This window comes from Talpa occidentalis, unplaced genomic scaffold, assembly GCF_014898055.3.
Source record: "Talpa occidentalis isolate TD23 unplaced genomic scaffold, MPIMG_talOcc4v2.1, whole genome shotgun sequence".
NCBI classification, from domain to species: domain Eukaryota; kingdom Metazoa; phylum Chordata; class Mammalia; order Eulipotyphla; family Talpidae; genus Talpa; species Talpa occidentalis.
The window spans coordinates 146,113,991-146,136,804 of NW_026555331.1; the positions used below are offsets into that span (position 1 = coordinate 146,113,991).

General features: G+C 49.3%; 1 protein-coding gene across 3 annotated transcripts in view; it reads right to left on the reverse strand.

Moving 5' to 3' along the window:
• Positions 1–22,814, reverse strand: part of HIPK2 (homeodomain interacting protein kinase 2) — a 139,150-nt gene that overhangs the window by 74,919 nt on the left and 41,417 nt on the right. For all 3 annotated transcript variants that reach the window (XM_037514346.2, XM_037514337.2, XM_037514352.2), the window contains exon 2: positions 6,250–7,333. In XM_037514346.2, coding sequence (XP_037370243.1) covers positions 6,250–7,333 — 1,084 coding nt within the window. The remainder of the gene's footprint in view (positions 1–6,249; positions 7,334–22,814) is intronic.

A 22,814-nucleotide genomic window follows, 5' to 3' on the forward strand; every position in this document is an offset into this window, starting at 1 on the left:
ATTTCTGTTTGATGGTCAATGTTGACATAAATAGGTTGTGACAGGTGAACACATGTTCCAGGTACACCAATCGGAACTGGAGGCTTCTAATATGGGCCTTCGCATGGACCAGTCAACCGATGCCACTGAACATTTTCACCTAACACACACTTACACACCCAACACCCAACCACACGCCCGACACATGCACACCAACACATTACACACCCAACATATACGCCTCAACACACAACACACCAACATGCTCGCACACCCAACATGCCAATACACACGAATACACCCAACACACACTTGCCAAGACATACATAACACACAGCCAACACACACATCACATATATACACACCCTCACACCAACACACCCATACCGGGGATGTCTAACTAGTAACGCTACCAAGACAAATAAAATAAACACTGAAGCAGAGGCACACAGCCCCAGGGGGCCTGGGGAGAGCCAGCGGCAGCAGCATTTGGGGTCCAGCCAGGTGAGGTGCCGCATGCCCCAGCACAGCTCCCTCCTGTGCTCCCTCTGTCCACCTCAGAACCGCTGCTACTTCTCCCTCATGGGAAAGGAACAACGTGCCTCAGAGTTTGGGGAGCAGCCTGAAGCCTCACAACAGCCTGAAGCCTCACAAGCAGCACAAACAGCTGTAAGTGTGGCCCTGGAGCTGCAGATCTGGACTCAAAGGCACAGGTGGCAATAACAGTGAGAACGAGGCCGCGGCCTAACTGACGCCACAGTGACGGTAATGGCAGCAGCTGACGCCGCCGTGTGGTCACCGCGGCCCAGCACGGGCGGGCAGTGCGGCTGGTTACCCTTACTCGCAGCGGGAAATCTTCATTCGTCCAGTTTGCACGAGTGAGCACAAAGTTACAGGAGCAGGTCTAGGATGTGGGCAAAGCGTCAGAGACAGAAAGGCAGACAGAAGGCTGGGCACTGTCCTCACACCCCCAGCGTCCCACCGGGTGCGGCCTCTGCTGTGCCAGGGAAGTTGCTTCTAATTTCCTGCAAAGGGGGCCTCCTGGTGGTGCAGGCGGGTGAGCGCCGCACTGTGAAGCTGTCCGCAGCCTCTGCAGCGCAGGTTCGATCCCGGCCGGCCGGCAAGGGTCCCACATGGTGTGGCAGACCTCTCCTGTCTCGCCCGCTGCTCCCCTCAGCAGTGTATTTCGTCAGTCTGCCTGTTCTGTTCCCCGCTCTGTCTCTGGTGAATCCTCTCACCCTCCCGCGCATCTGGCCTGTACCCAGGTTCTTGTATAAAAATAATAAATCTTTGGGAAAAAAAAAATTTCCTGCAAAGGTCTAATGGGACCTAATCTGCTAAACGCCGAGTCAGCTCAGTGTCCGTGCTTGGGTTTAAATTGAAACCTCACAAGTGGAGAGGCAAGATGGGAACGGGCATGTCTGGGGAGGTGTATGCCTCCCTCGCAAAGGGCACACAAGGCCCTGATGACCCAGGCTTTGGAGGTGCCCTCTGCCCTGGGCTGGGGTTCGGGAAAAACTGAGAGGACTTGGCAAGACCACGAGAAACTGGGAATGTGGGGTTCTGGGATGGACAGGTGAGCTGAGCTACACACACGCGAGGCTGCCTGAACCACCCACTCACCCACTCACCCACTCACCCACCCACTCTTGAGCAAGGAGCCCTGGGGAATGGCTCTGCAACACCTGAGCATAGGTGGAGAAAACACGGAAGAAGAATCTTCCTCTCCACCTTCCTCCACTATTTCTCCGATAATCCATATTTCAGGTGCTGGGCACCCCCTCCCTGGGTGTTCTCCTTCAGAGCCCTGCCTAGGTCTGGAGGGTTCTCAGGTCACACTTTCAAAATGACCGGTTTCCACCTTGAGCCTGAGGCGCCAGCCCTGCGGTCCTTGGCTGGGGGACATGCCGGCAGCTCTGCAGCGGTGCAGGTCACTGGCCAAGTTCCAGGCATGAATCCGGCCTCCACACCTGGGTTCTGGGCCACCCGGGAGCTCAGCTGGTGGTTGTGATCTGTGAAGGCGCCTGGCGTCTCAGTGTCTTTGGAGGGGGTGTGTGTGTATGTGTCCTTGCCTGCACAAGCATGTGTGCCCATCAGCATCTCTGCCAGGAGAGCTGTCACCTTCTGTCACCAAGCACCCCTAGGCCAATAGGTCACACACAGGCTCATACTGTGTTTGTTATGAGTGTGTGTGTGTGTGTGTCAAGGGAATACAGAAGCACCTGAGCAGAGATCCACCCAAGTGCACACAGAGCTTCCACTTCAATTATGTCACACTAAAGAAAATTTTAATTTCAAATGATTTCACGGTACAGCTCAAGGTCCCAGACACGAGTAAGGGAAATGGAAGATAACCTAACAGGCAGATAACTTACTGATTAGTTCTCATCAGGAGAGAAGCTTCAGCCCTAAAAGCTCTCCCATATTTATAACCCTTACCCTGGGTGAAAGAGACCATCAGGGGGTTGAATATTTTGCTTAATAGCCTTAAAGTGTAAACTAGCACCTTCTCCTGGGGTACCCACTAGGAATAAAAGACTAATTTATAAAGCTAATACCTGGCATGAGATTGTTTCTAGAGCTCTTCTTTTAGATCAAGCCTATACAGCTCTGAACCCACTTATAAGTTTATGGCTTTACAGAGCTATGTCCCTTGTTCAAAGTGACTCACAGTGTGGCCTTTTGGAATGTTCTGGGTTCCCAGTGATGGGAGGAGATCACAGAGGGCTCCCAGTTTGGGCTCATGAGACCAAGGTCAACCCAGAGGAAACTGCTCCCTGGCACAGACGAGCCACGAACTCTGACCAAAGGCCTTGCAAACAAAGGCCCTGCTCATAATGGGATCCAGATGCAGGCGTGGGGCTGGCTCTTGGTGGGTGCATGGCCAAGGAAAGCTCGGTGGAGCACAGTTGGCTGGGGCCGGACAGGCCAGGGCTGGGGCTAGCCTCTCCCTGCAGGGCCAATTGCTCAATAGATGCAGGGGGTGTGTGAAACCAGGTTGAGATAAGGTGGCGCTTCAGCACTGAGCCTCAGAGAAATCAGCCCGTGAACAAGAGAGCAACGCAAACAAGCAAAAAGATCTCCTTTTGGTCAGTCCTGCAGTGAACGTTCAGCAAAGCTACAAGCTCTAAAATGCTCCCATTTAAGGGGGGATCCCCATTACGATCTGCAGCCTCTTCCCTTTAGTTCTGAATAACTGCGAATGTCTCCTTCCCCTTGGGCACCCCCAACATTTTTTTCCTGCCGTTCCAGTGGATTAACTTCATTAACGTTCTTAACTTCATTAAATTACTTCATTGTTAAATCCAAGTCCCTTAAGCCTATGTCAAAATTTTCCGTTGTCAGATCTCATTCACCTGATCCTTATTTTCCGACCCAGGCCTTCCACCACCCTCTTCCCCAGTGCGGCTATCTATCGTGTCCCCCATCTTCCTGGATTTATTCCAATCTCCATGGTTTCTGGGTGCCCCCAGTCCCCACTCCCCTCCCCCCGCCCCCACACCTCTCCTTTAAGAGCTACTTCAAGATCCCTTCAATGTATTCAATAGCTCTTGCTCTGGAAGCCTCCCTGAGCGGCCCATCTGGCGAAGTCTTGGGTTGACTCTGGATTTCCTGAGCTGGTTTTGCTCCTCAGGGATTCCTCAGAGTCTCAACGAGGGTCTGCTGGGTGATCTAACATTTGCCATCACAAAGCATCAGAATCGCACGAGATGCAGTTGGTTAGCGCCTTTTAATCTGAGAGACAGGACCTGCCTCATGATTAGAGATGGTGCCTTCCCTGGGCCCCCTCAGCACATCCGCATGTAGGCGCACAGTAGGACCAGAGAATGTGTGACGAACTGCACTGAATTAAAACACACCCCCACCCCCCAAACCACTAGGGAGCAACTTGAAGTGGTCTCCACCAGTTGAAGAATCAGACGGAGGTGGTCAGGTTATTCCGAAAAAGTAGATTACTGGTCATTTTTACACCCTAAATTTTTATGCCCCCGCCTCCCCAGATTTTTGGTCCCAGTAATAGTCTTAAGTGTTTCAAATTAAGTCTACACAGGAATAATCTGAACAGCCTGGAGCAGATACAAAAAAATCTACACATTTTAACCACCAACTATCCTTTGCCCAAACGGCCCGTCTGTTTGTTTTCCCTGAGAGCAGAGCTTAATATTTGGTCTTGCTTTCGGTTTGCTGGTCATGTTGTTAGTGGAAATACCCCAGCAACAATTTGCTGCTTGCTCCAAAAACTAGCTGGCGCCAGTGCAGAATAGAAGAAGGAAATGCAGGGACTTCCAGGGCGAGGCAAAGAGGATTACCCTTCAGAGGGGACGCTGCCAAGGAAACCCTTCTCCCCCGGCAGTGTTTCTCAGAGTGGGCCCCTGGCACCTGCACGAGTCGCCTCCAGTCCCAAAGTGAACCTCAGGGTGTGCGTGTGTCTCTGTGTGTGCATGTGTGTATATATGTGTGCATGCTTGTGTGTGTGCACGCTTGCGTGCATGTGTAGGGTGGCAAGCTTCTCTAGGGGTGCTCCTCTGGGGATTCTGGAGCAGTGGGTGTGGGGCAGGACTTTGGGGAGACCTGTATTCTTAAGCTCTCCAGGTGGTTCTCAGGCACAGAAAGCTTGCACGCCAGTGCCGGCTGATAGTTAACCACACAATCGACCTTCTGGTTGGAAGGGGATACTCATGCAGAGCTGAGAATTAAACTAAAAGCACAGGCTTTGTTTTCTAAAAAACACACAATCAGGCCTGCCTCACAGAACACTGAAAAGCAAGCCGCCCCCACCCTGGGCCACACCACCAACCAGGAGACAGTCCCCTCCTGAGACACCAGCTACTTTTCCAGAACGCAGCTCTCCAGCACACTGTCCCCGCACCCCTAGACAGAGACAGGGCTGGAACGAGCCATCTGTCCTGTTTTAAACAGAGAGGGGTGTGTGAGTGTTCTCCCCTTTGAGAGCGAGCAGCCCCAGGGTAGACCATGGTCCCAGGTGATATGGGGGAGGCCGGGGAGCAGCTCCTGATTCTCTACCCGGGGTCGCTCAGACACAGACATTCTCTCAAGTTGCAGTGGAAAACACCCTTCTCAGATGAGCGATGGACGATCTAAAAGCCTCCGCCCACTGCCTCTCCCCTGCAGTGAAAGCAAGTGGGAAAACCTGCTTGATCGGTGTGGCCTGGAGGTGGTGCCCCCACCGCTCTGCTCATGACCACTGTGGACTGTCCTCATGCGGGTGCCCGCACCCTGTGCAGAGACACCTGGGTGCAGCCGAGGCCAAGGTGGGAACAGGCCTCGCAACCTGTTTAGCGATGAAGCGTCATGTCAGACAGAGACGTTGGCTTTCATGCAGACTGTGCCCTTGAAGCCCCAGGGGCCTGATCAGGCGAGGGGACACACACCACGAGGATCCGAAGGGCACTCACCAGCAGGAAGAAGGGGTTCCCCTGCTCAGATGTGGGGCAACAGCCACTTCAGGGTAAAGAGAGGGGGTACTGTCCCACCCAGAGGGAGGGCCTCTGAAGGAAATGGGGGTGCAGAGGCCAAGGGGGACCCCCTCTCATGAGGTGGGAGACGCCAGTCCTGGGATTCTGGGCAAACAAGCCTCTGGAACACATGTGCAGAGGGCTTCTCCTGCCTGTCCCAAGCGGGGATCCCCGCACAGTTCCTGTCTGTTGGGAGATGGCGGGACAGGACAACATGGGATGCTTCAGAACCCAAATCTGCCTCCGTGGTTCTTCACATTTTGCTCTGTGTATGCAGCGCCTCTTAGAGTCGTAAAGTCTCATACACGTCACCATGCTCAATTTTTAATAAACTTGCAACCCTGAATCTGGGAGGGAAAACGCCAACAACTGGGCCCAACCTGTCCTTCCTCCCACATACACAGACTCGGTTCTGTCCAGGCGAGGGGCCTCCCTGCCTGCTCCGGGAGCCTTGCGAGCTCCAGCCAAGCCGATGCAGCAAAGCAAATTCCTCCTGCTCTCCACCTGCCCTCGATCCTCTGCCTGTCTGGACCCTGCGCCCCCACGAGCACCTAACCCCCCTGCTACCTCTGCTCTTCACCCCAAGCCTGGGGACCCCTCCCAACGCCTCGGCCAAGAACCTTACTGGGTTCTATTCTCACTTGGCTCTAAGTGCCATTCAGGGCTCACGTGTCCTGATTTCCAACTCAGCCACGAAGGTGCGAGAACAGCCACCACGCCACCCCCCCCCACATCCCCACAGTGACGAGGGCTGCACAGTCGGCGCGTCCCAGCCGCCCGCTGACGGTCCTACCTGTAATATCTGGACTGCAAGTAGGTGGAACACACGGCCTTGGACACGTGGCTGGCGGACCCGAAGTCGATGACCTTGACGCGGTAGGGCTGCCGAGAGGGGTCCACCAGCATGATGTTTTCCGGCTTGAGGTCAGCGTGGATGAGCCCCAGGCTCTTGAGTTTCATCAGGGCCGTGGCGACCTGCTGGAGGACGGGGCGAATGTACTTGAGGGGCAAGGGGCTGAACTTGTTCTGCTTCAGGAAGTCGTAGAGGTTCTGCTCCAGCATCTCGAACACCAAGCACGTGTGGTTCTTGTGCTGGAAGCACTCGTAGGCCCGCACGAAGTTGTAGTCGTCGGCGCTCTCCGTGCTCAGCCGGGCCAGGATGCTCACCTCGATCTGACCTTGGCGGGCGTAGGACGGGTGGTTCTTCAGGATCTTGATGGCCACGATTTCGTTGGTGCCCCGCTTCCAGCACTTGACCACCTGCCCAAACGTCCCTCGGCCCAGGAACTCGAGGACCTCGTACGTGTTGGTCATGGAGCACAGCACCTCGTGCTGCACCAGCTGGTAGTCGCCCTCGCTGTTGGAGCCGCTGTTTTTGGAGGTGGCCGTGGAGGTGGTGGCAGTGGCGACCGTGGCCCCGCTGGCATTGTTCTGGATCATGGGTGGGTGCTCTTCGATGATCTGCACGCTGCTCGTGTTCTCGATCTCCTCACTCTTGCGCTTGAGTCCGCATTTTTGGTAGGTGTCCAGGAGGCTCACAGTGCTGCGACGCATCAGGTTGTGTGGTCCGCCCAGGGCCTGCCCGGCGACGGAGGTGCTGCTGGCTGACGTGACGACGACGTGCCCGGTGCTGCCTGGGAAGATGATGGTCTGCTCGTAAGGTAGGCTCGGGTTCGGAAGCGGCAAGGAGGTGCTGACGGTTGTGGTGGCTGGCTGAGGTGGCGGGACGTTCTTGCTCTGGCTGTAGGCTTTGCCGTGGGAGCCGTACCCAGTCATGTCCCAGTTGGAACTCGGCTCTACTTTCAGTTTCTTCACACTACAGAAGGCACTTGATTGAAGGGTGTGAGGGGAGAAAACTTGCACATGCGAGGCCATACCTAGGAGCAAAGGGAAGGGAAAAGGAAATGTTTTAGTTGCCGTGGCCTGCACAAACCCAACAGGACCCGCGGCACTGCTGGTCAGTGGCGTGGGTGGCTCCGAGTGTTTTCCTCCTGCTCCCGGGCAAGTCGGGAACATGAGTCCAGCCCACCCAGTGGTGCCCTCTGGTCACTAGGGGTGGGCGCGGTGACCCATCAGCCTCCAGGAAAGGGTGGGATGCTTGCTGAGGTAAGCTGGGTTACCGTTAAGATTTTTTTTTTTTAAGATTTATTTATTTATTTATACAAGCACTGGGTACAGTCAGAAGCGCGGGAGGGTGAGAGAATTCACCAGAGCCAGAGAGGGGAGCAGAACAGGCAGACTGATGAAGTACACTGCTGAGGGGAGCAGTGTATTCATTTATTTTGCTGCTAAATTCACACATCAATCAATTTACGTTGGAAGAACCGTTACTTCATACCACCATTTAGATAACCCCAGAAATCTGTAAGACCCCAGCTCTGGATTAATTGTATCACCTATAACCATGCGGATTCTGGAAACAAAGAAAAAATCATAGAAAATGTAGTAAGGAAACATGGAAGACCAGGATGAGTCCTTAAGGGTGACCCCCCACTCCCATCTTCTCAACAGCAGCTAGGAAACATTTCTTTCTGAACCTCAAGCCAAGTGGGGTTCTGGGGGCACCTCTGGTGCGCAGCCAGCCTAAGGATCATGCCTCTGGCTCCAGGATCAGATTCCTGAGAGGGCTTGTTTATCATTTTCCCTTTCATCCCATCAGACATCACACTGGTCCACCCTCTCGCTCAGCAGATGACCCACCTTCCTGGCCACACGTCTGAGGTCAGCAGCCTGGCTCCCCACCCCAGGCTCTTTCTTGCAAAGCATTCCAGAGCTGACACCAACCTGAATCCTCTGGTCTCTGCAGTCTCAGAGGAAGAGGCAGCTCTCCTTTCGACTAAAGGCTCCTCCATTCTCTTGAGCCCTCCTCTTCCATCTCCTCCTCCTCCTCTCTTACAATTTCCAATTTCTCCCTGATAATTGGATCCAAGTCTTTAGTAGATACTTAATGTATTTTTACCAAGTGAATCAATGACAATCTTTCCCTTCTGCCTCTATGCATGTTCGCATACCAACTCCCAATTTCAAAGGCAAGGGAGCAACAGCCATATTCTTCCCTTTTAATCTCTCCTTTTTCTCACCTCCATGGCCCTCTCGAACCTATAATCAGTGGCTTAAACTCTTATTCCTTTTCTTCAAGGTCACTCCTTAATCCCCCCTCCTCCCCCCCCCAACACTGTAGGACTGTGTTCTTTAAAGGCAATTGCCTAATCCAATGGCCTCTTTGCAGCTCCTATTCTCCTTCACGGCTCTGCAACATCTGATCCTGCTGACCACAGCTTCCTTCTTGGAGCTCTTATCTGTGCTACTGTCAATCTGCAACCTCCTCCTCTAGTGTTTGACTGCACATTCTGTGCTTGGGAGGTTCCTCTTCCTCTTCCTCCTTTAAAATGTTGGAATTTCCAGCATTCTGTCTCCATTCTTTCTGGAAGATATCATCCATTCCAACAGCGTAAGTTGTTGTGTCTATGCAGGTGACTCAATGCCCACGTGTTTACCACAGGTCAGGTTCTCCCTGTACCTTCCGGTAATACACTTCTGCCTCTGGCTACATCAGGGACTGGCTTCCAAAGCTGAACTGAAAATCGAGCCATCTCACCCTCCATCCTTAACATCCTCATTTCATAAAATATTCTCCTAGTCACTTGGCTGCAAAACTGTGGATTTATATGTTGATAATTCTTCTTTGCTTCCATGGACAAGAAGGTGCTAAGTTTTATTAATTTCTCTTTCCTTTAAAATGTCTCTTGCATCCATCGCTTTCTGTTCTTGCTGCCATTTCCAGAGCTAAAGCATCTATCATTATTTCCAGTAGGATGAAATCAAATGCAAGTAGACATCTGGACTACCTGAGCTCTCTTCCTCTAATGTGCCCGTATTTGGCCACCAGATTAATCTTCCCAGAGCATTTCCAAGGATGTCACCCCTTTGTCCAAAAGCTTCCAATGACTGCTCAGTGTCTAGAAGAGAACGTTAAGACTCTAACTTAACACCTTCACATTTTAATTTCAATTACCTTGTTGGCTTTATCGCCATCACCCTGCTTGAAACTTTATCTCGAATTAAGCTGTTCTAGTCACTGTCTCTAGACTATCTTCCATACCTCCTAGCTCTGCACTCTTACACCATTCCACCTTTCTTTCAACTTATCCAAAGGAGAGGCCATCGAGGTCCCTCCTCTTTTCAGACCATTCCAACCCACAGAGATCATTCCCAACTCTGTTCCTATGGCATTTATCACATATACCACCCATGTGGCCACAAACTGCATTTCTGCCTTGCAAAATCTCATCTCGTTGAACTGAATTGTTATTTTCGAGCTGTTTAACTTCTTACACGTTTCTGTAATCAGGCTATATTCTGGGGGCAAGGGCTACAGTTTATACCACATACTAAATTTTAGGTTGAGTTTCCTATATGCCAGGTAGGCACTCAGTGGAATAAAGCACCCTGGCCAGGCCTCCAGGAGAGTTCAGTCCTCTGGATTGAGAACAATGGAACTGGGCCTCACTTTGGAGAAGAAAGAAAAACCTGCCGACACTTTTCCACCCAAACCAAGACCTTTGAAAAACCAAGGTAGGAGCCAGGCAGCTCCTGTCCTAGGGATCAGCAGCCTTATTCTGGCTGTCCTTCAGGCTGGATGTGCTGATTTCCCAGGGTAACCCCAACCGAAGATACCACACCTGCTCTGAACCCCACCCTCATCCTGGTCCCGATCCTGCATCTGACAGAAGTTTCCTTTTTGTTTGAATCCTGAACTCCAGTCTCTACCTGGGTATTATAACAACACATCTGTATATATTCTTCTACCTGCAAGAGTGTTTTGCTTATTCAGAACCCACACTTTACTTGTTTCTTCCGATGGCTCTTTTTGTTCAAGTCAACCTCCCCCTAATTTTCTAACAGCACAGAAAATAGTTACTCTATAATTTATTAGTATTAAATATTCACATTTTTCTAGATGTTGTAACACTACGGAATTGACCAACGCCTTGGCTTTCAGTAACTTATCCACTGCAAAGGCAAACCACGTAAGCATTGCCTTTATTCTTTGGTATCTAGCTTGTGCTTTGCCCCTTGACCCTCAAGCATTTGGAGTTGGGGTGGGTGGGTGGGTGAGGGGTGGGTGAGCAGAAATATGCTGTTACATAAAGGAGGTCAGGCTCTATTTTCTATTGTAACTATTTCAAAAAGGTCTTGGTGGAAAGACCAGGGTGCAGAAGTGGAATTTTACAGAAGGGAAGAGGATTGCTTGTGACTTATTTGTTATTGGGATGCCAGCCAAGGATCATAAAATGTGGAAATCATCACTGGCTACCTCTGGTGACAGATGTTCTGACTCAGAGAAGAGACCTGCATGGCTGGGGTGTCCTGCACCATGGCCGGCTGCCTCAGACGCTGGCCTGGCCCCACTGTTCCCAGGTTACATGCGGCTCCTGATACAGCCTCCCTCCCCACCCCCAGGTTTATTGAGATATCATTGACATTTAACATGTATAAGTTTAAGGTGTAAAAGTCATGATTTGATACATTTATATGCTGCTAAATTATTACTATGATAAGGCTAGTTAAATCTCCACTCTCAAATAAATATGTAAATACATAAAACACACAAGTTCCTAAGACAGCCCTAATTCTCTAAAGGCAGAAAATGGGGACTCCCTGGTGGTGCAGGGGTTAAAGACAGCGCTATCAAGCTCTTGCCAGCCACTGAGGTTTGATCCCCAGCCAGGGAGCAACCCACATGGTGCAGCAGACCTCTCCTGCCTCACCTGCTGCTCCCCTCAGCAGTGTATTTCAGTGGATCTGCCTGTTCTGCTCCCCACTCTGTCTCTGGTGAATCCTCTCACCCTGCCCCTGCACCTCTGGTTTATATCCCAGTTCTTGTATGCATAAATGAATAAATCTTAAAAAAGAGCAGAAAATGGTTTTATATGTGCATGTGTATATACAAATGTACGTTAAATATGTATACAAATATATATATATAACAATGCTGTTATTTATCTTATAATTGGAAGGTTGAAGCTATAGCCCACTACCTTTATTCTACAGCAAAAGCCATTTTGCTTTGGGAAGTAAAACATTCGAAGATATAGCTAAAGGAAGTCTTTAATCATCATGATGACAACTTATACTTTTCAAAATCTCTAAAATACAAGGACTAAAACACTGCTGGTGGTTGTGTAGCATAATCTGAAAATAATTAAGGCAACAACAAAACTTATTTCCAAGTGCTACTTCAGAGGAGTTTTCTGGAATTAGTTTTGCTCTCTCTCGGTGGTTCCGTCCTATATATTCAGGTCCTCGAAGGGGGGAGGCATGCAAGGGGAGGTGCTGGTGTTTTCTACTCTAACCTAAATGTTTCCTCTTGTTTTTTTCTGTGTTCACCTTCCTGCTCTTCAAGATTTGCTTCTGTCCTTATTTGTTGGTTTTCTCTTTGCAAAAGGCAGGGGTTCAGTGGACATTTTCAGTTTTATCCCATGGCCAAATCTCAACTGCTTATTAAGTCATTTCTGCCCTTTGTATTTGGCTCTTGGAAGTGAAAGTGGATTTTGCTCCTTTTTTTGTGGGGAGTCTTCGATCCTATTACAGTGTCACCGGGTGGGTTGTAAGTCTTTGGAGAGCAGTCTGAAGGGCTTGGGAAATGTCTGCAGGATAAATCTGCAATAATCACAGTTGGTCCTTATGGGGGCCACCCCAGATCATTCCACCCACACAAGCCTGAGGAGCCTCCCAAGAAGACACCTGACAAGATGGTCCTTTCATATGACGGACAGCAAAGCAAGTCACCCTAAGGAAGAACTCAAGTTTCTAGAAGGCAGCATCCTTAGCACCGACCACTCCTGTCTCCTACAGGTCAAATCATAAACACCAACTACAGTATATATGTTGGTTTTAAATATTGCTGATATAAATTTATGTACATGTGATAGAAGTGATCAGTAAAAAGTCACTTAAAAACAAATTAAAAAATTAGGCATCATATCATACAACCATATGTAATAGATTCTTCCCTGCATGTAGCAAATTAAAAAAAAAAATAGCCCCCATAAAATTGACATGCAAATATATCCTATAGTTAGCAGAATTAAAGTTCATCGTTTGTAAAAAAGTCATTTCTAATTACTACAAAGATGAAAGCTGGTCTCTTTCCTGCCCCAAACATCCAGGCTCCCCATCATCTGGTACATTTTGACAACCTGTATGCTAAAGGCAATAAGACACTTAACTCTTTTGCAAAATGAAAATTTTCATTTTGCATTAAAAAAAAACCACACACATGCATTTCACAACACTGCTTTAAAAACACTTGCTTCTTAGCCTTATTATAGATGCCATTTATATTCGCAAATGCTATCACACTCGACTTCGAACCTCATTCCTCTGGAACAGCTGGAATCACCCTCATGACTGAGATTCCATTCATGAGAGCACCCTCACTGTTATTTTCATAGAGTTCTGGTTTTAAGACCAGGAAGTTGAGTGACAGGTTTAAGCTCCTATGATAAAAATTGAACCCGGGCCCCAGAAGTTCTAACCCATGTCATTCTGTAACTGTATTAATGGTTTAATGCGAAATCCATTTCTTCAGTGTTAGTAATTTTTTCCACCGAAAACAAAAAGAATAGCTGAAAAAAAATCCTCATGATCTTCCTAAGATTTTTTTAAAAGTCATTTGTTAGGCTTTTAAAAGTCTAGTCATTTTGTTTATTTCTTTCCAGTTATTAGCTTAAGTTTCTTCATAATTTTATATTTCACAATTAGATGAACTGAAAGTTACTTCATATCTGAATACATTTCCTTTCATTTCACCACCCAAACATTATCTACTGGAAGATCAGACTCTGGTGAAACTACAGCAATGAGCGAAGGTTCAACTATGATTAAAAAATTGAAATGAATTCAGTTTTACTGAATTCTACCAGTGCAAGAGAGAAAATTGTAAATAAAATAGTGGCACCATTTTTACTGGTACAAAAAGTTCCATTTTGGTTTGGCAGATGTGACATAGATTATAAAATTAAGAGAACAAATCAGACACCTTAGTTAAAAAGGGATCACTAACCCTCTCGCTAAAATCCTTAGGACATAGGTGTCTACTATATAAATGAGTGTTGTATTGAAGCTACAGATCTTTATTTTTTTTATATAATCAAGAAATCAAAGGACTAATTCTTATACCTAGAGTATTAGAAATACACATCTGAGTGGACACTTTAAACACGTAGAAAAGGGTTAATCTGTATAATCGTTGCTTACCCTGTATGATATCTTAATCTGATGCCTTTGGGAGGGAGGGAGGCTGAAAAGTACTAAAAAAAGCCTTCATTGACAAATGAAACAACATTCCTAACATTTTAAAGATAATCATCCTGCTTATCAAGTTCATATTTCACAAGTAGTGTAAAGATAATTTCAGATAGCCCATCTCTAAAAGCCACACTTCCAAAAATAGTGTGAGTTAAGAGTCCACGGGGCTTTTACATCGTTTTTAATAGGTCTGTTTATCTGAGTTGTGTAATGTTAAATGCCTAGTATGTTCCACCTGAGCACATGTTGGGATCAACACCGGCCCTGCAGCATTCTTTTGTCAACTATGACAGTAAAGATAGTACTGTTTGCAGCCCTGGGCATTTGAAAGGAAGAGAGAAAAACTCAAAATACAGTCTATCATCCAATCTGCCTTAAGGGTCCTCTCTAGAAGAAAGACAGAATAGGGAGGCAAAGATGTCCCAGACAGTGGCAGGCCCTAAAGCAGCTTAACATCTCCAGGGGTCTCCAAGTTCAATGGAAACTGAAAAGGACCAGTGGCAACTGGTGCCAATAGAAGCCTGGTGCCAAGGTCAACCCCACAGAGTTCAGAGGCAGGAATCACATGGGTGGTGGTAGCAAGGGCTTGTAGGTGAGTTAAAGATTTGAGCTGGGATGAGAAAGATGAGGTGTGCTTTGAAAGACTGAGGGAGTGTTTTGGATCATGCTACCTGGGGGTGGGAGGGTGTGGAGTGTGGCTGGCACTGTGGCCTCTGTCCTCATAAAGCTCAGGCTTTGCTTGGAGACAACAGGTAGGCACATTTGCATAGTAGTGGTACACTAACAAGGACAGGCCAGTAAATAACCACCTGCCTTGTCTTAAGTTCAGTCTTCTACAAGTAATTCTTATTTTTATTTTATTATTTTTTAAAGATTTATTTATTTATGCATATAAGATCTGGGGTGCAGGCCAGAGGTGCAGGGGGGAGGGGTTGAGAGGATTCACCAGAAACAGAGCGGGGAACAGAACAGGCAGACTGACTGAAATACACTGCTGAGGGGAGCAGCAGGGAGACAGGAGAGGTCTGCTGCACCGTGTGGGTAGCTCTCTGGTTGGGGATCGAACTCGTGCCGCAGAGGCTGCGGGGAGCTTCTCAGTGCTGAGACTTAACTCCTTGAGCCACCAGGGGGGACCCTAAGTAATTTTTAAAGCCCCAAAGCTGCTTTGAAGCTCTGTTACTAGAGCCACTCACCTCCCTCCAGCCTTCGCCAGGTCTTAGTGATTGTCACCTAACTCACAAAGGCCATACACTGTGGAGGGGCTGAGTTCGCTCCCGGTGTCAAGCCAGGAGCTCCCACCCCACAACCGTCAGGGAGACGTAATCTTCTCTCCTTGGCTCGCAGGTGAGTAAATGGAGCACGGGGAGACCACGGGTTGTCTGAGGTCACTTTGCTCCCACCAATGGGCTAAGCTTGAACTAAGGCGCCCCAGTCTGGGCTGGTAACTGTTCTGTGTCACTCCTTGGGTTCCCGGACTTAGAGGCACCAAACGAGGAGGTGGGTACACAAACGAGGGAAAGATGAAAACTGACCTGGGGGAGGAGACGGACATAAAGCAGGGAGCATGCTCGAATCCCCACCACCTGGGGCACTAACGGACACCCCAAGCATGGGCCCAGTCACCCATCGTCCCTGTGTTCTGAGATGACATCCGAGAAGCACCACCCTCCAACGGTCTCACAGAGAACAAGCCGACCTGCTTAACCAGGTGAGCTCGCTGCAGAGGCCCCGAGGCCCGGGGACAGTCTTGGCTTCAGGTAAGATGCTCTGGGGGTCGCACAGCCCAGGGGCAGGAAAGGAGGCTCTGCACCAAGAAACTGCTGGAGAAAACAGAAAGGAAGGAGCAGAAACAAAGAACGTTCTTCTTTCCAGAGGAGAAAAGGCAAGGCACGCTGACAGATGGGACGTAAGGGCAGACAGAGGGGGATCACGTTTGTCTGGGGGACCAAGAGGAACAGGGTTCCACAGAGGACGGCAGGAAAATGGGTATTCGATTATTGTTTATTTGGTGATGGTGGTGGGCCGGGGAGTGGGGTGTCCTGGGATCACGACTAGCTGAATGACGGGGGCTGACGGGATATCTAAGTTGAAACAGTCAATGTTGAACCATTAATACTGCAACTCTGAGGCCAGGAATTGCTTAATTTGTAAAGTTAAAGTGTCTGGAGCTGCTGGTCACAGGCCATCAGCATCTAGTTCCCAGTTTCTGAGTTGAGTCTTGGATGAAGAAAAACCATTTTGAAGAGAAAATGGAAATCAATAGGACGGCCGAGCTTGAGGGGGCAGAGGTGACCCTGAACAAGTTCACGCGTGAGGCCAAAGACAAAGGGATGAAGCCAAAAATACTGTTAAACAAAGAGCAGCAGGACAGTGAAAATATATCAGAAGGGAGAGAGTTTGAACTCAAAGACACATATCCCCAAGGGGCTGAGAGGGCGGGTGCTGGCGGCTGCGGGAACAGAGAGGATGCGGAGCGCCGAGGTTTGGACAGATTCCATTCTAGGCATCTGTGACGACGTGGAGGAGGGGGTGGTGGTGGTTGTGGTGGTGTTGGTGGGGGATTGTTCTCTATGCCCCAAGAGAAAAAACAGGACAGGAGAACAGGCAAAAGGTCCCAGCCAGAGATGCTGACCCGAGGGCTGTTATCAACACCGAGATAAAGATGGAATCCGTGTGGATAAAGCTGTTTCCCGGGAGAAATGGTGTCAAAGTAGAGCAGATGGCAAATAAGGTAATCCTGGGGGCACAGGTACTGTCAAATAGCCCGAGGATGGCAGTGCAGAGTCACAGGGAAGAGTGAGGATCACTGATGATAAACACAATTAAGGGGCTGATCCAGGAGAATCACAAGAGAAAGAGTTACTGGGCCTGGCCAGGAAGAGTCAGGGGGGAGAAAGGGGTGCTCCCCTGGGGCGAGCACCCAACGTGCCATGTTACGCCCTTTGCTTTTCCAAGACACATGATTCTCTTAAGGACTTTCAGAACCTTCCACATCATCTTCCTTGAATCTGCAGATTCTACCATAAGCTGAATTTGGTCAGCTGGGAAAACATCCTTTTCCTACTATTTGCCAACTCCCCACATATCTTTCTACCTCCAGGCTCAGCTGTCAAAAACAGCCCCTCTCCGTGTTCAGACGTCCACACTGTGCTTTCTGAGACAGGCTGACCTCACCCATAACAGCTTTAAGCTAATTAGACTTTCTTGAATCTGCCCTCTTGCCTTGGACTGCACCGTCAGTCGCTGTGGATGCCCGACTCTCGCGGCAGTGGGCAAGCACACGTGGTTCATAAATTCGTGCTCCACAGGCCACATCACCATGTGTTCACAAGCACCTGACATTACCAGCTCAGTCGAGTTCTGGTGAAGTAAAGAATGAGGGACCTCCCTGCTGGCGCAGGGAGCACTGTAAAGCTGTCCGCAGCCACTGCAGCACGAGTTCAATCCCAGGCCAGGGAGCTACCCACATGGCACAGCAGACCTCTCCTGTCTCGTCCACTGCTCCCCTCAGCAGTGTGTTTCAGTCAGTCTGCCTGTTCTGCTCCCCACTCTGTCTCTGGTGAATCCTCTCACCCCCCGCACATCTGGCCTACACCCCAGCTCTTGTATGCATAAATATATTTTAAAAAATCTTAAAAAAAAAAAAAAAGAATGACATAGATACGGACACATTTCAGTTTCTTTCTCAAGAAAATGGGTTGGGGGCCTCTCCGGTGGCGCAGTGGTTGAGCGCTGGGCTGCAAAGCTGCCCGGTGCCTCTGCAGCGTCTGTTCGATCCCCGGCTGCCAGCGAGGGTCCCACATGGTGCGCAGACCTCTCCTGCGTTGCCCGCTGCTCCCCTCAGCAATGTACTTCGTCAGTCTGCCTGTTCTGTTCCCTGCTCTGGCTCTGGTGATTTCTCTCACCCTCCCACGGTTCTGGCCATACCCAATGCTTGTATAAATAAATAAATAAATAAATATATCTTTAAAAGAAAAGAAAAGAAAATGGGTGGAATCAGTGAAAAGATTTGTACAAGGAGTTGTACAGAAACAAGCTCAAGACTCCTATTAAAAACAACAGGTACATTAATTAAGTACCCCGATTAAAGAAAAACCTTTGATCACAGGCATATTCCTTTGCTAGGGCAGCAGGGGCATAGTACACAAACTGGGGGGCTAAAATCAGAGAATTTTGTGGTCCCCAGTTTTGGGGAGGCTGAAGTCCAAGATCAAGCTATTGGAGGGCTCCTTCTAAGGACTGTGAGGTGTTCTGGGACCCCCTGGTTTATGGAGGGCTGTCTCATGTGTCTCCCGGCCATCCCCCCTCTCTGGGTGTCTGTGACCAAATTTCCTCTTTTGATACAGACACCAGTCATGTTGGTTAAGGACCCCCTCGAATGACCTCACTGCACCTGATGACCTCTAGGGACAATGCCTCCAAATAAGACCACACCTGCAGGTATGGGGGCGAAGAAATCACGTAAAGTTTTAGAAGAAGTGTGAACCTACCCCCTGAATCACACACAGCGCTGTGAGCCAATGTTTCCTCAATTAAAAGAAAAACAAAAGCCAAAGTATAAGTTTCGGGGGAGGGGCACAATTCACCCATAATAATAGGCTTTAAAGAAATCTAAAGCATTTTACTAAAGGATAATTTTCTCAGGATAATTTAGTCATGATATTCCAAAGGAACTCTATTCATTTTTCTTTCCATGGAGAGAAGATATTTCGCTTTGTGATTTCCCTATATCTTGCTTCAAAGGACTTATGAGGGCAGTTCGATGAGTAAATATTATATATAGAAACAGGCAAAAGCAACGTGATTCTTTTGAAATTAATTTCTGCCTAAGTTTATGTTACGGTGCGTCCAGGTGAGCCCGTGCAGGTAAGCTGTGCAGGTGAGCCCAGGACGGCACCTGTGGCATCCGCAGAGGGTGCCGGTGGTCACTTGGTATAGAAGAGAATTGGCGCCGACATATCAGTAAGACCAAAATGGGAAAGAGTCAGGGAAGTGTCTAGATCTGATTCTGAGTGTGACATGCTTGCTGCAGTAGAACCCGGGTGTTTAAACGCTGGGCGCGGGGTGGGGAGGGCTGGCAAAGCTCATTCTCTGTTCAGGTCCACACGGGTGTGGAAAGAGCCTCACGTCAGTCTTTTCCACGTAGGCTCAGACTATCTCCTGACCCCCAAACGGTCCTTTTAGTCCAACGTCCGCAGAGGCTGCTCCCTTTGTCAATGCTGCATTTTCTTCCCAGGTGAGGATCTCAAGAAAATAACCCTTTAAGCAAACTTGGTAGGATGGAAAAACTAAACAGCCACAAACCTTAAAAACAAAAACCAGCTACCCTTCTGGTTTCACCCCAGGTGAAGTTCATTTAAAGACCATTTTTTCAAAGATGAAGAAGGGGACTCACTTTGTCCCTGAAATGTTCTTTCAGAAAGATGGCTGAAGTTTTACAGAATTAATTTTCAGGTGTTGGAGTGACAAATCTTTACAAAACCATTGTTCCAGAAACCTTCGCCACTCCCTGTCGCTAGGAGGCCAACCCCCTTCCAATCAGGGCCTCGGAATCATGATTGGCCACCTGAAGAGGCCAGCGAGCCAGAGCTGGGGGAGGCGGTGGGGGGCCTGGCAAGGGGGTAGGGAGCCTCAGGTGGAATTTTTCCAGCCCTTAGAAATGTCTCACAAGGTTTAATTCAAGACTAAAGATCTAGTAGGGTCCCCTGGCCCTTCTATACAAAGGAGAATGCCATCCTTCAATTTCAGGAACTATATTGGCAAAGTAAAATGATGTGTTTTACTTACTGAACCCTTTCCCATCCCCCAGTCAGCCCGACCTGATATCTCCTTTTAAGTTTACTTGGGTTCTTGGGAAAGGTTTGGCACTCTCAGAATCAGAACTGGAAAACGTCACTCGTCCCCATTTGGGTAGATTTACGGTGCCACTGCCAACTCTCTTTAATACCACAAAATTGTGTTAACTCAACTACACATGTTACTCTGGTTCTCTGTGTAGCTTCTATTGCCATGTGTCCCCTCAAAAGGTATGTCAGAATCCTCACCCCCTGCACCTGTGACACTGACCTTACTCGGAAAGAGGGTCTATGCAGTTGTTGTCAAGTTAAGGAGAGGCCATTAAGGGGAGTCCTGATCCAATGTGGTCCGTGTCTTTTTTTTTTTTCTTTTTAAGATTTATTTATTTATGCATACAAGAGCTGGGGTACAGGCCATAGGTGTGGGGGAAGAGAGGATTCACCAGAGACAGAGTGGGAAACAGAACAGGCAGACTGACTGAAATACACTACTAAAGGGAGCAGCGGACGAGTCAGGAGAGGTCTGCTGCACCATGTGGGTAGCTCCCTGGCCTGGGATCGAATTCGTGCTGCAGTGGCTGCAGGATAGCTTCATAGTGCTGCGTCTTAACTCCCTTGTGCCACCAGGGAGGCCCCTGATTGGTGTCTTCTAAGAAGAGAAGAAAACAGGGAGAGAAGCTTCTGTGGCAGAGGTGGAAACTTGAGAGAGGTGGCTGCGAGCCAAGAAGTGGCAGGAGGCCAGGGAGAGGCCAGGAAGGAGTGGACCCAGAGGCTCCGTGGGGGCCTGGCCCTGCCGCCACTCCACGGTACACCTCTCACCTCCAGAGGGTGGAAGAATTGAAGCACCCACTTACAGTGCTTTGTTACAGTAGTCAGCACACTCAGCCACTCTGTCATGGCATTCAGGATGTATTTCATTGAAAAAAACACATGTAAACTCAAGCTCTGATAAAGTATTTATGACCATCACCATCCCCCACACCCGTCCCCCATCCCCGAGGCGTGGCAGCTTGCCCTCACCGCCTGTCTCTGCGGCTCTCGGTTGACAAGCAATAGAAGCATCCTCAGCACCCCAGCCCCCACATAGTCATTCTAGTCCCCACAGGGGCACCAGCCACTTTCCTTTTAATGTGAATATATTTGTCGTGACCCACGTCTGACTTCCAACCACAGAGTTCTAAGGGAGGCGCGTGAAGACGCATTCTGCCTCGCTGGCGGCCTCAACAGTGAAGGAGTCGGGGTGGCGTCTTGAGCACCTGCCCTTTCTGCACCTCACCTTCTCGCTGTGTTAGACAAAGATCCCAGCGCCAGGGACCCCATCTGCTTCTGCTCTCAGGGCAACACCTGTTTGCTGCAGTTTGTGCCCAGGTTTATGAACTTCTTAGAACGTTCTGCTCAAAGCCTGCATCTACCTGCAAAGGTGTCCTATGAGGATCAGTGACACCTGGGGGGCAGGTGCATGGACCCTGTGCCCTGGTTCTCTTCAAGCACAAGACTTGCTCCAGCCTCCTCTGGAAGCACAGAACAGAGCCTTCTTACTTGACTGAAACAGCAACGGCTGTTTACAACAGTAACGTACTAGATTACAGCGCCTGTGTTCCTTGGAGAATGCTTTCATTACTCCGGGTTGCCTTGAAGTGACATCTGAGGAAATGCAATTAGCCATCACTTTGGGAAAGGTAGAGGAAGCCCCACCCCCACAGTGCAGGGGGAGGGGAAGGCCAGGAAGAGACCCTGGAGGAGAAGCTGGAGGAACCGGGGAGGCAGGCAGGGATCCTGGGAGGGGTGAGGCAGGGCAGGAGGAAAAGGAAAAGAGAGAAGATGGCAAAGAAGTGAAAACATGCGAGCGAAGCTGTATTGGGAGCACACTCGGAATAACCAAGTGACCCGGTGATGTGCTTTGCAGACCATGAAAATGCACCTCAGTCTTACAGTGTGTGAGGAGGTGTCTGTGTGTGGATGTGGACGTGAGCTGGGGGGGTGGAAATGCCTTCTCAGTGTGAGCAGAGGCCCCGTCCTGAGTTGTGCAAACTCAAGTGGCTGGTCGGTTTGTTGTGGGGACACTTTCACACCGTGATTCACTGTCATCAAACCAGTCCTGGTGTTACTCCCCAACAGCTCCAGTGCCAATGATGCAGGCTCCGCAGTGGGGCCCCCTCCCCTCAGCACAGCGAGGACGCCAGCTGGCCCTCCTGGGTCCTGCTTCTCAGCGCCCAGGACAGCATTTGTGCCACAGGCAGCTCTCCCACCTAACGGAGCTCTGTGTCTCCAAGGCTCATTTCAAGTGGCTTCTGAGGTCCTGGAGAGAACTGAGCTGCGGGTCTCAGCAGGTCATGCAGCCCCGATGCCTCAGTTTCCTCATCCATAAGATAGAACTGATAATGGCCCTCAGAGCATCCTGGCGGGAGGGGGAGGGTGTATGTTAGAGGAGTCCCTACATAATAAAGCACCTGAACAGCTCCTGGCACTGAGTGTTCACTGGAAGCTGAGGAGGGAGGTGGGCGAGCTCACCAGGTCCCATCGCACATGACAGGGCAGCCAGCTGTCACAGGACAGAGTGTGATGCTAAGGGCGTCTGCACTTAGGAGGGATGGGTGTGCTTTTTGGATGACTGGACAAAGGGATACGAGCTCGTCTGTTACTCCCTCAAATACTCTCCCACGAGACAGGCTAGGTCAGGAAGAAAACAACCCCCAATGCTTCCAAAGGATGCCGGGGAGCCACCAGGATGTCAGACATCTATACCTGCTATACCTTGAAACAGCATGCACTTCTTCATGTAACCTGGCATGCACTTCTCCATGCAACCCGCATGCACTTCTCCATGTAACACACATGTACTTCTCCATGTAGCACACATGTACTTTTCCATGTAACACACATGTACTTCTCCATGTAACCCGCAAGCACTTCTCCATGTAACACGCATGCACCTCTCCACGTAACACATGTGTACTTCTCTATGTAACACACATGCAATTCTCCATGTAACCCAGGAGTCAGAAACACTACCCTGTCATAACTGGACCCTGTTTCTAGGGCGACGCACTCACTGAGGATTTGGATCTGCTGTATAAACTCTGACCTCATCTTTTATGGTAGAGCAGGATGGTAAAAAAAAAAAATCAAACACTCCTAATACACACGATACTTATTATCTTCTTAAGTGATAGATGTTGTCCTTTACTAGTAGGTGTATGTGCACGAAAAACACAAAAATAGAAATTTTAAATAGATGAGATAAAATACA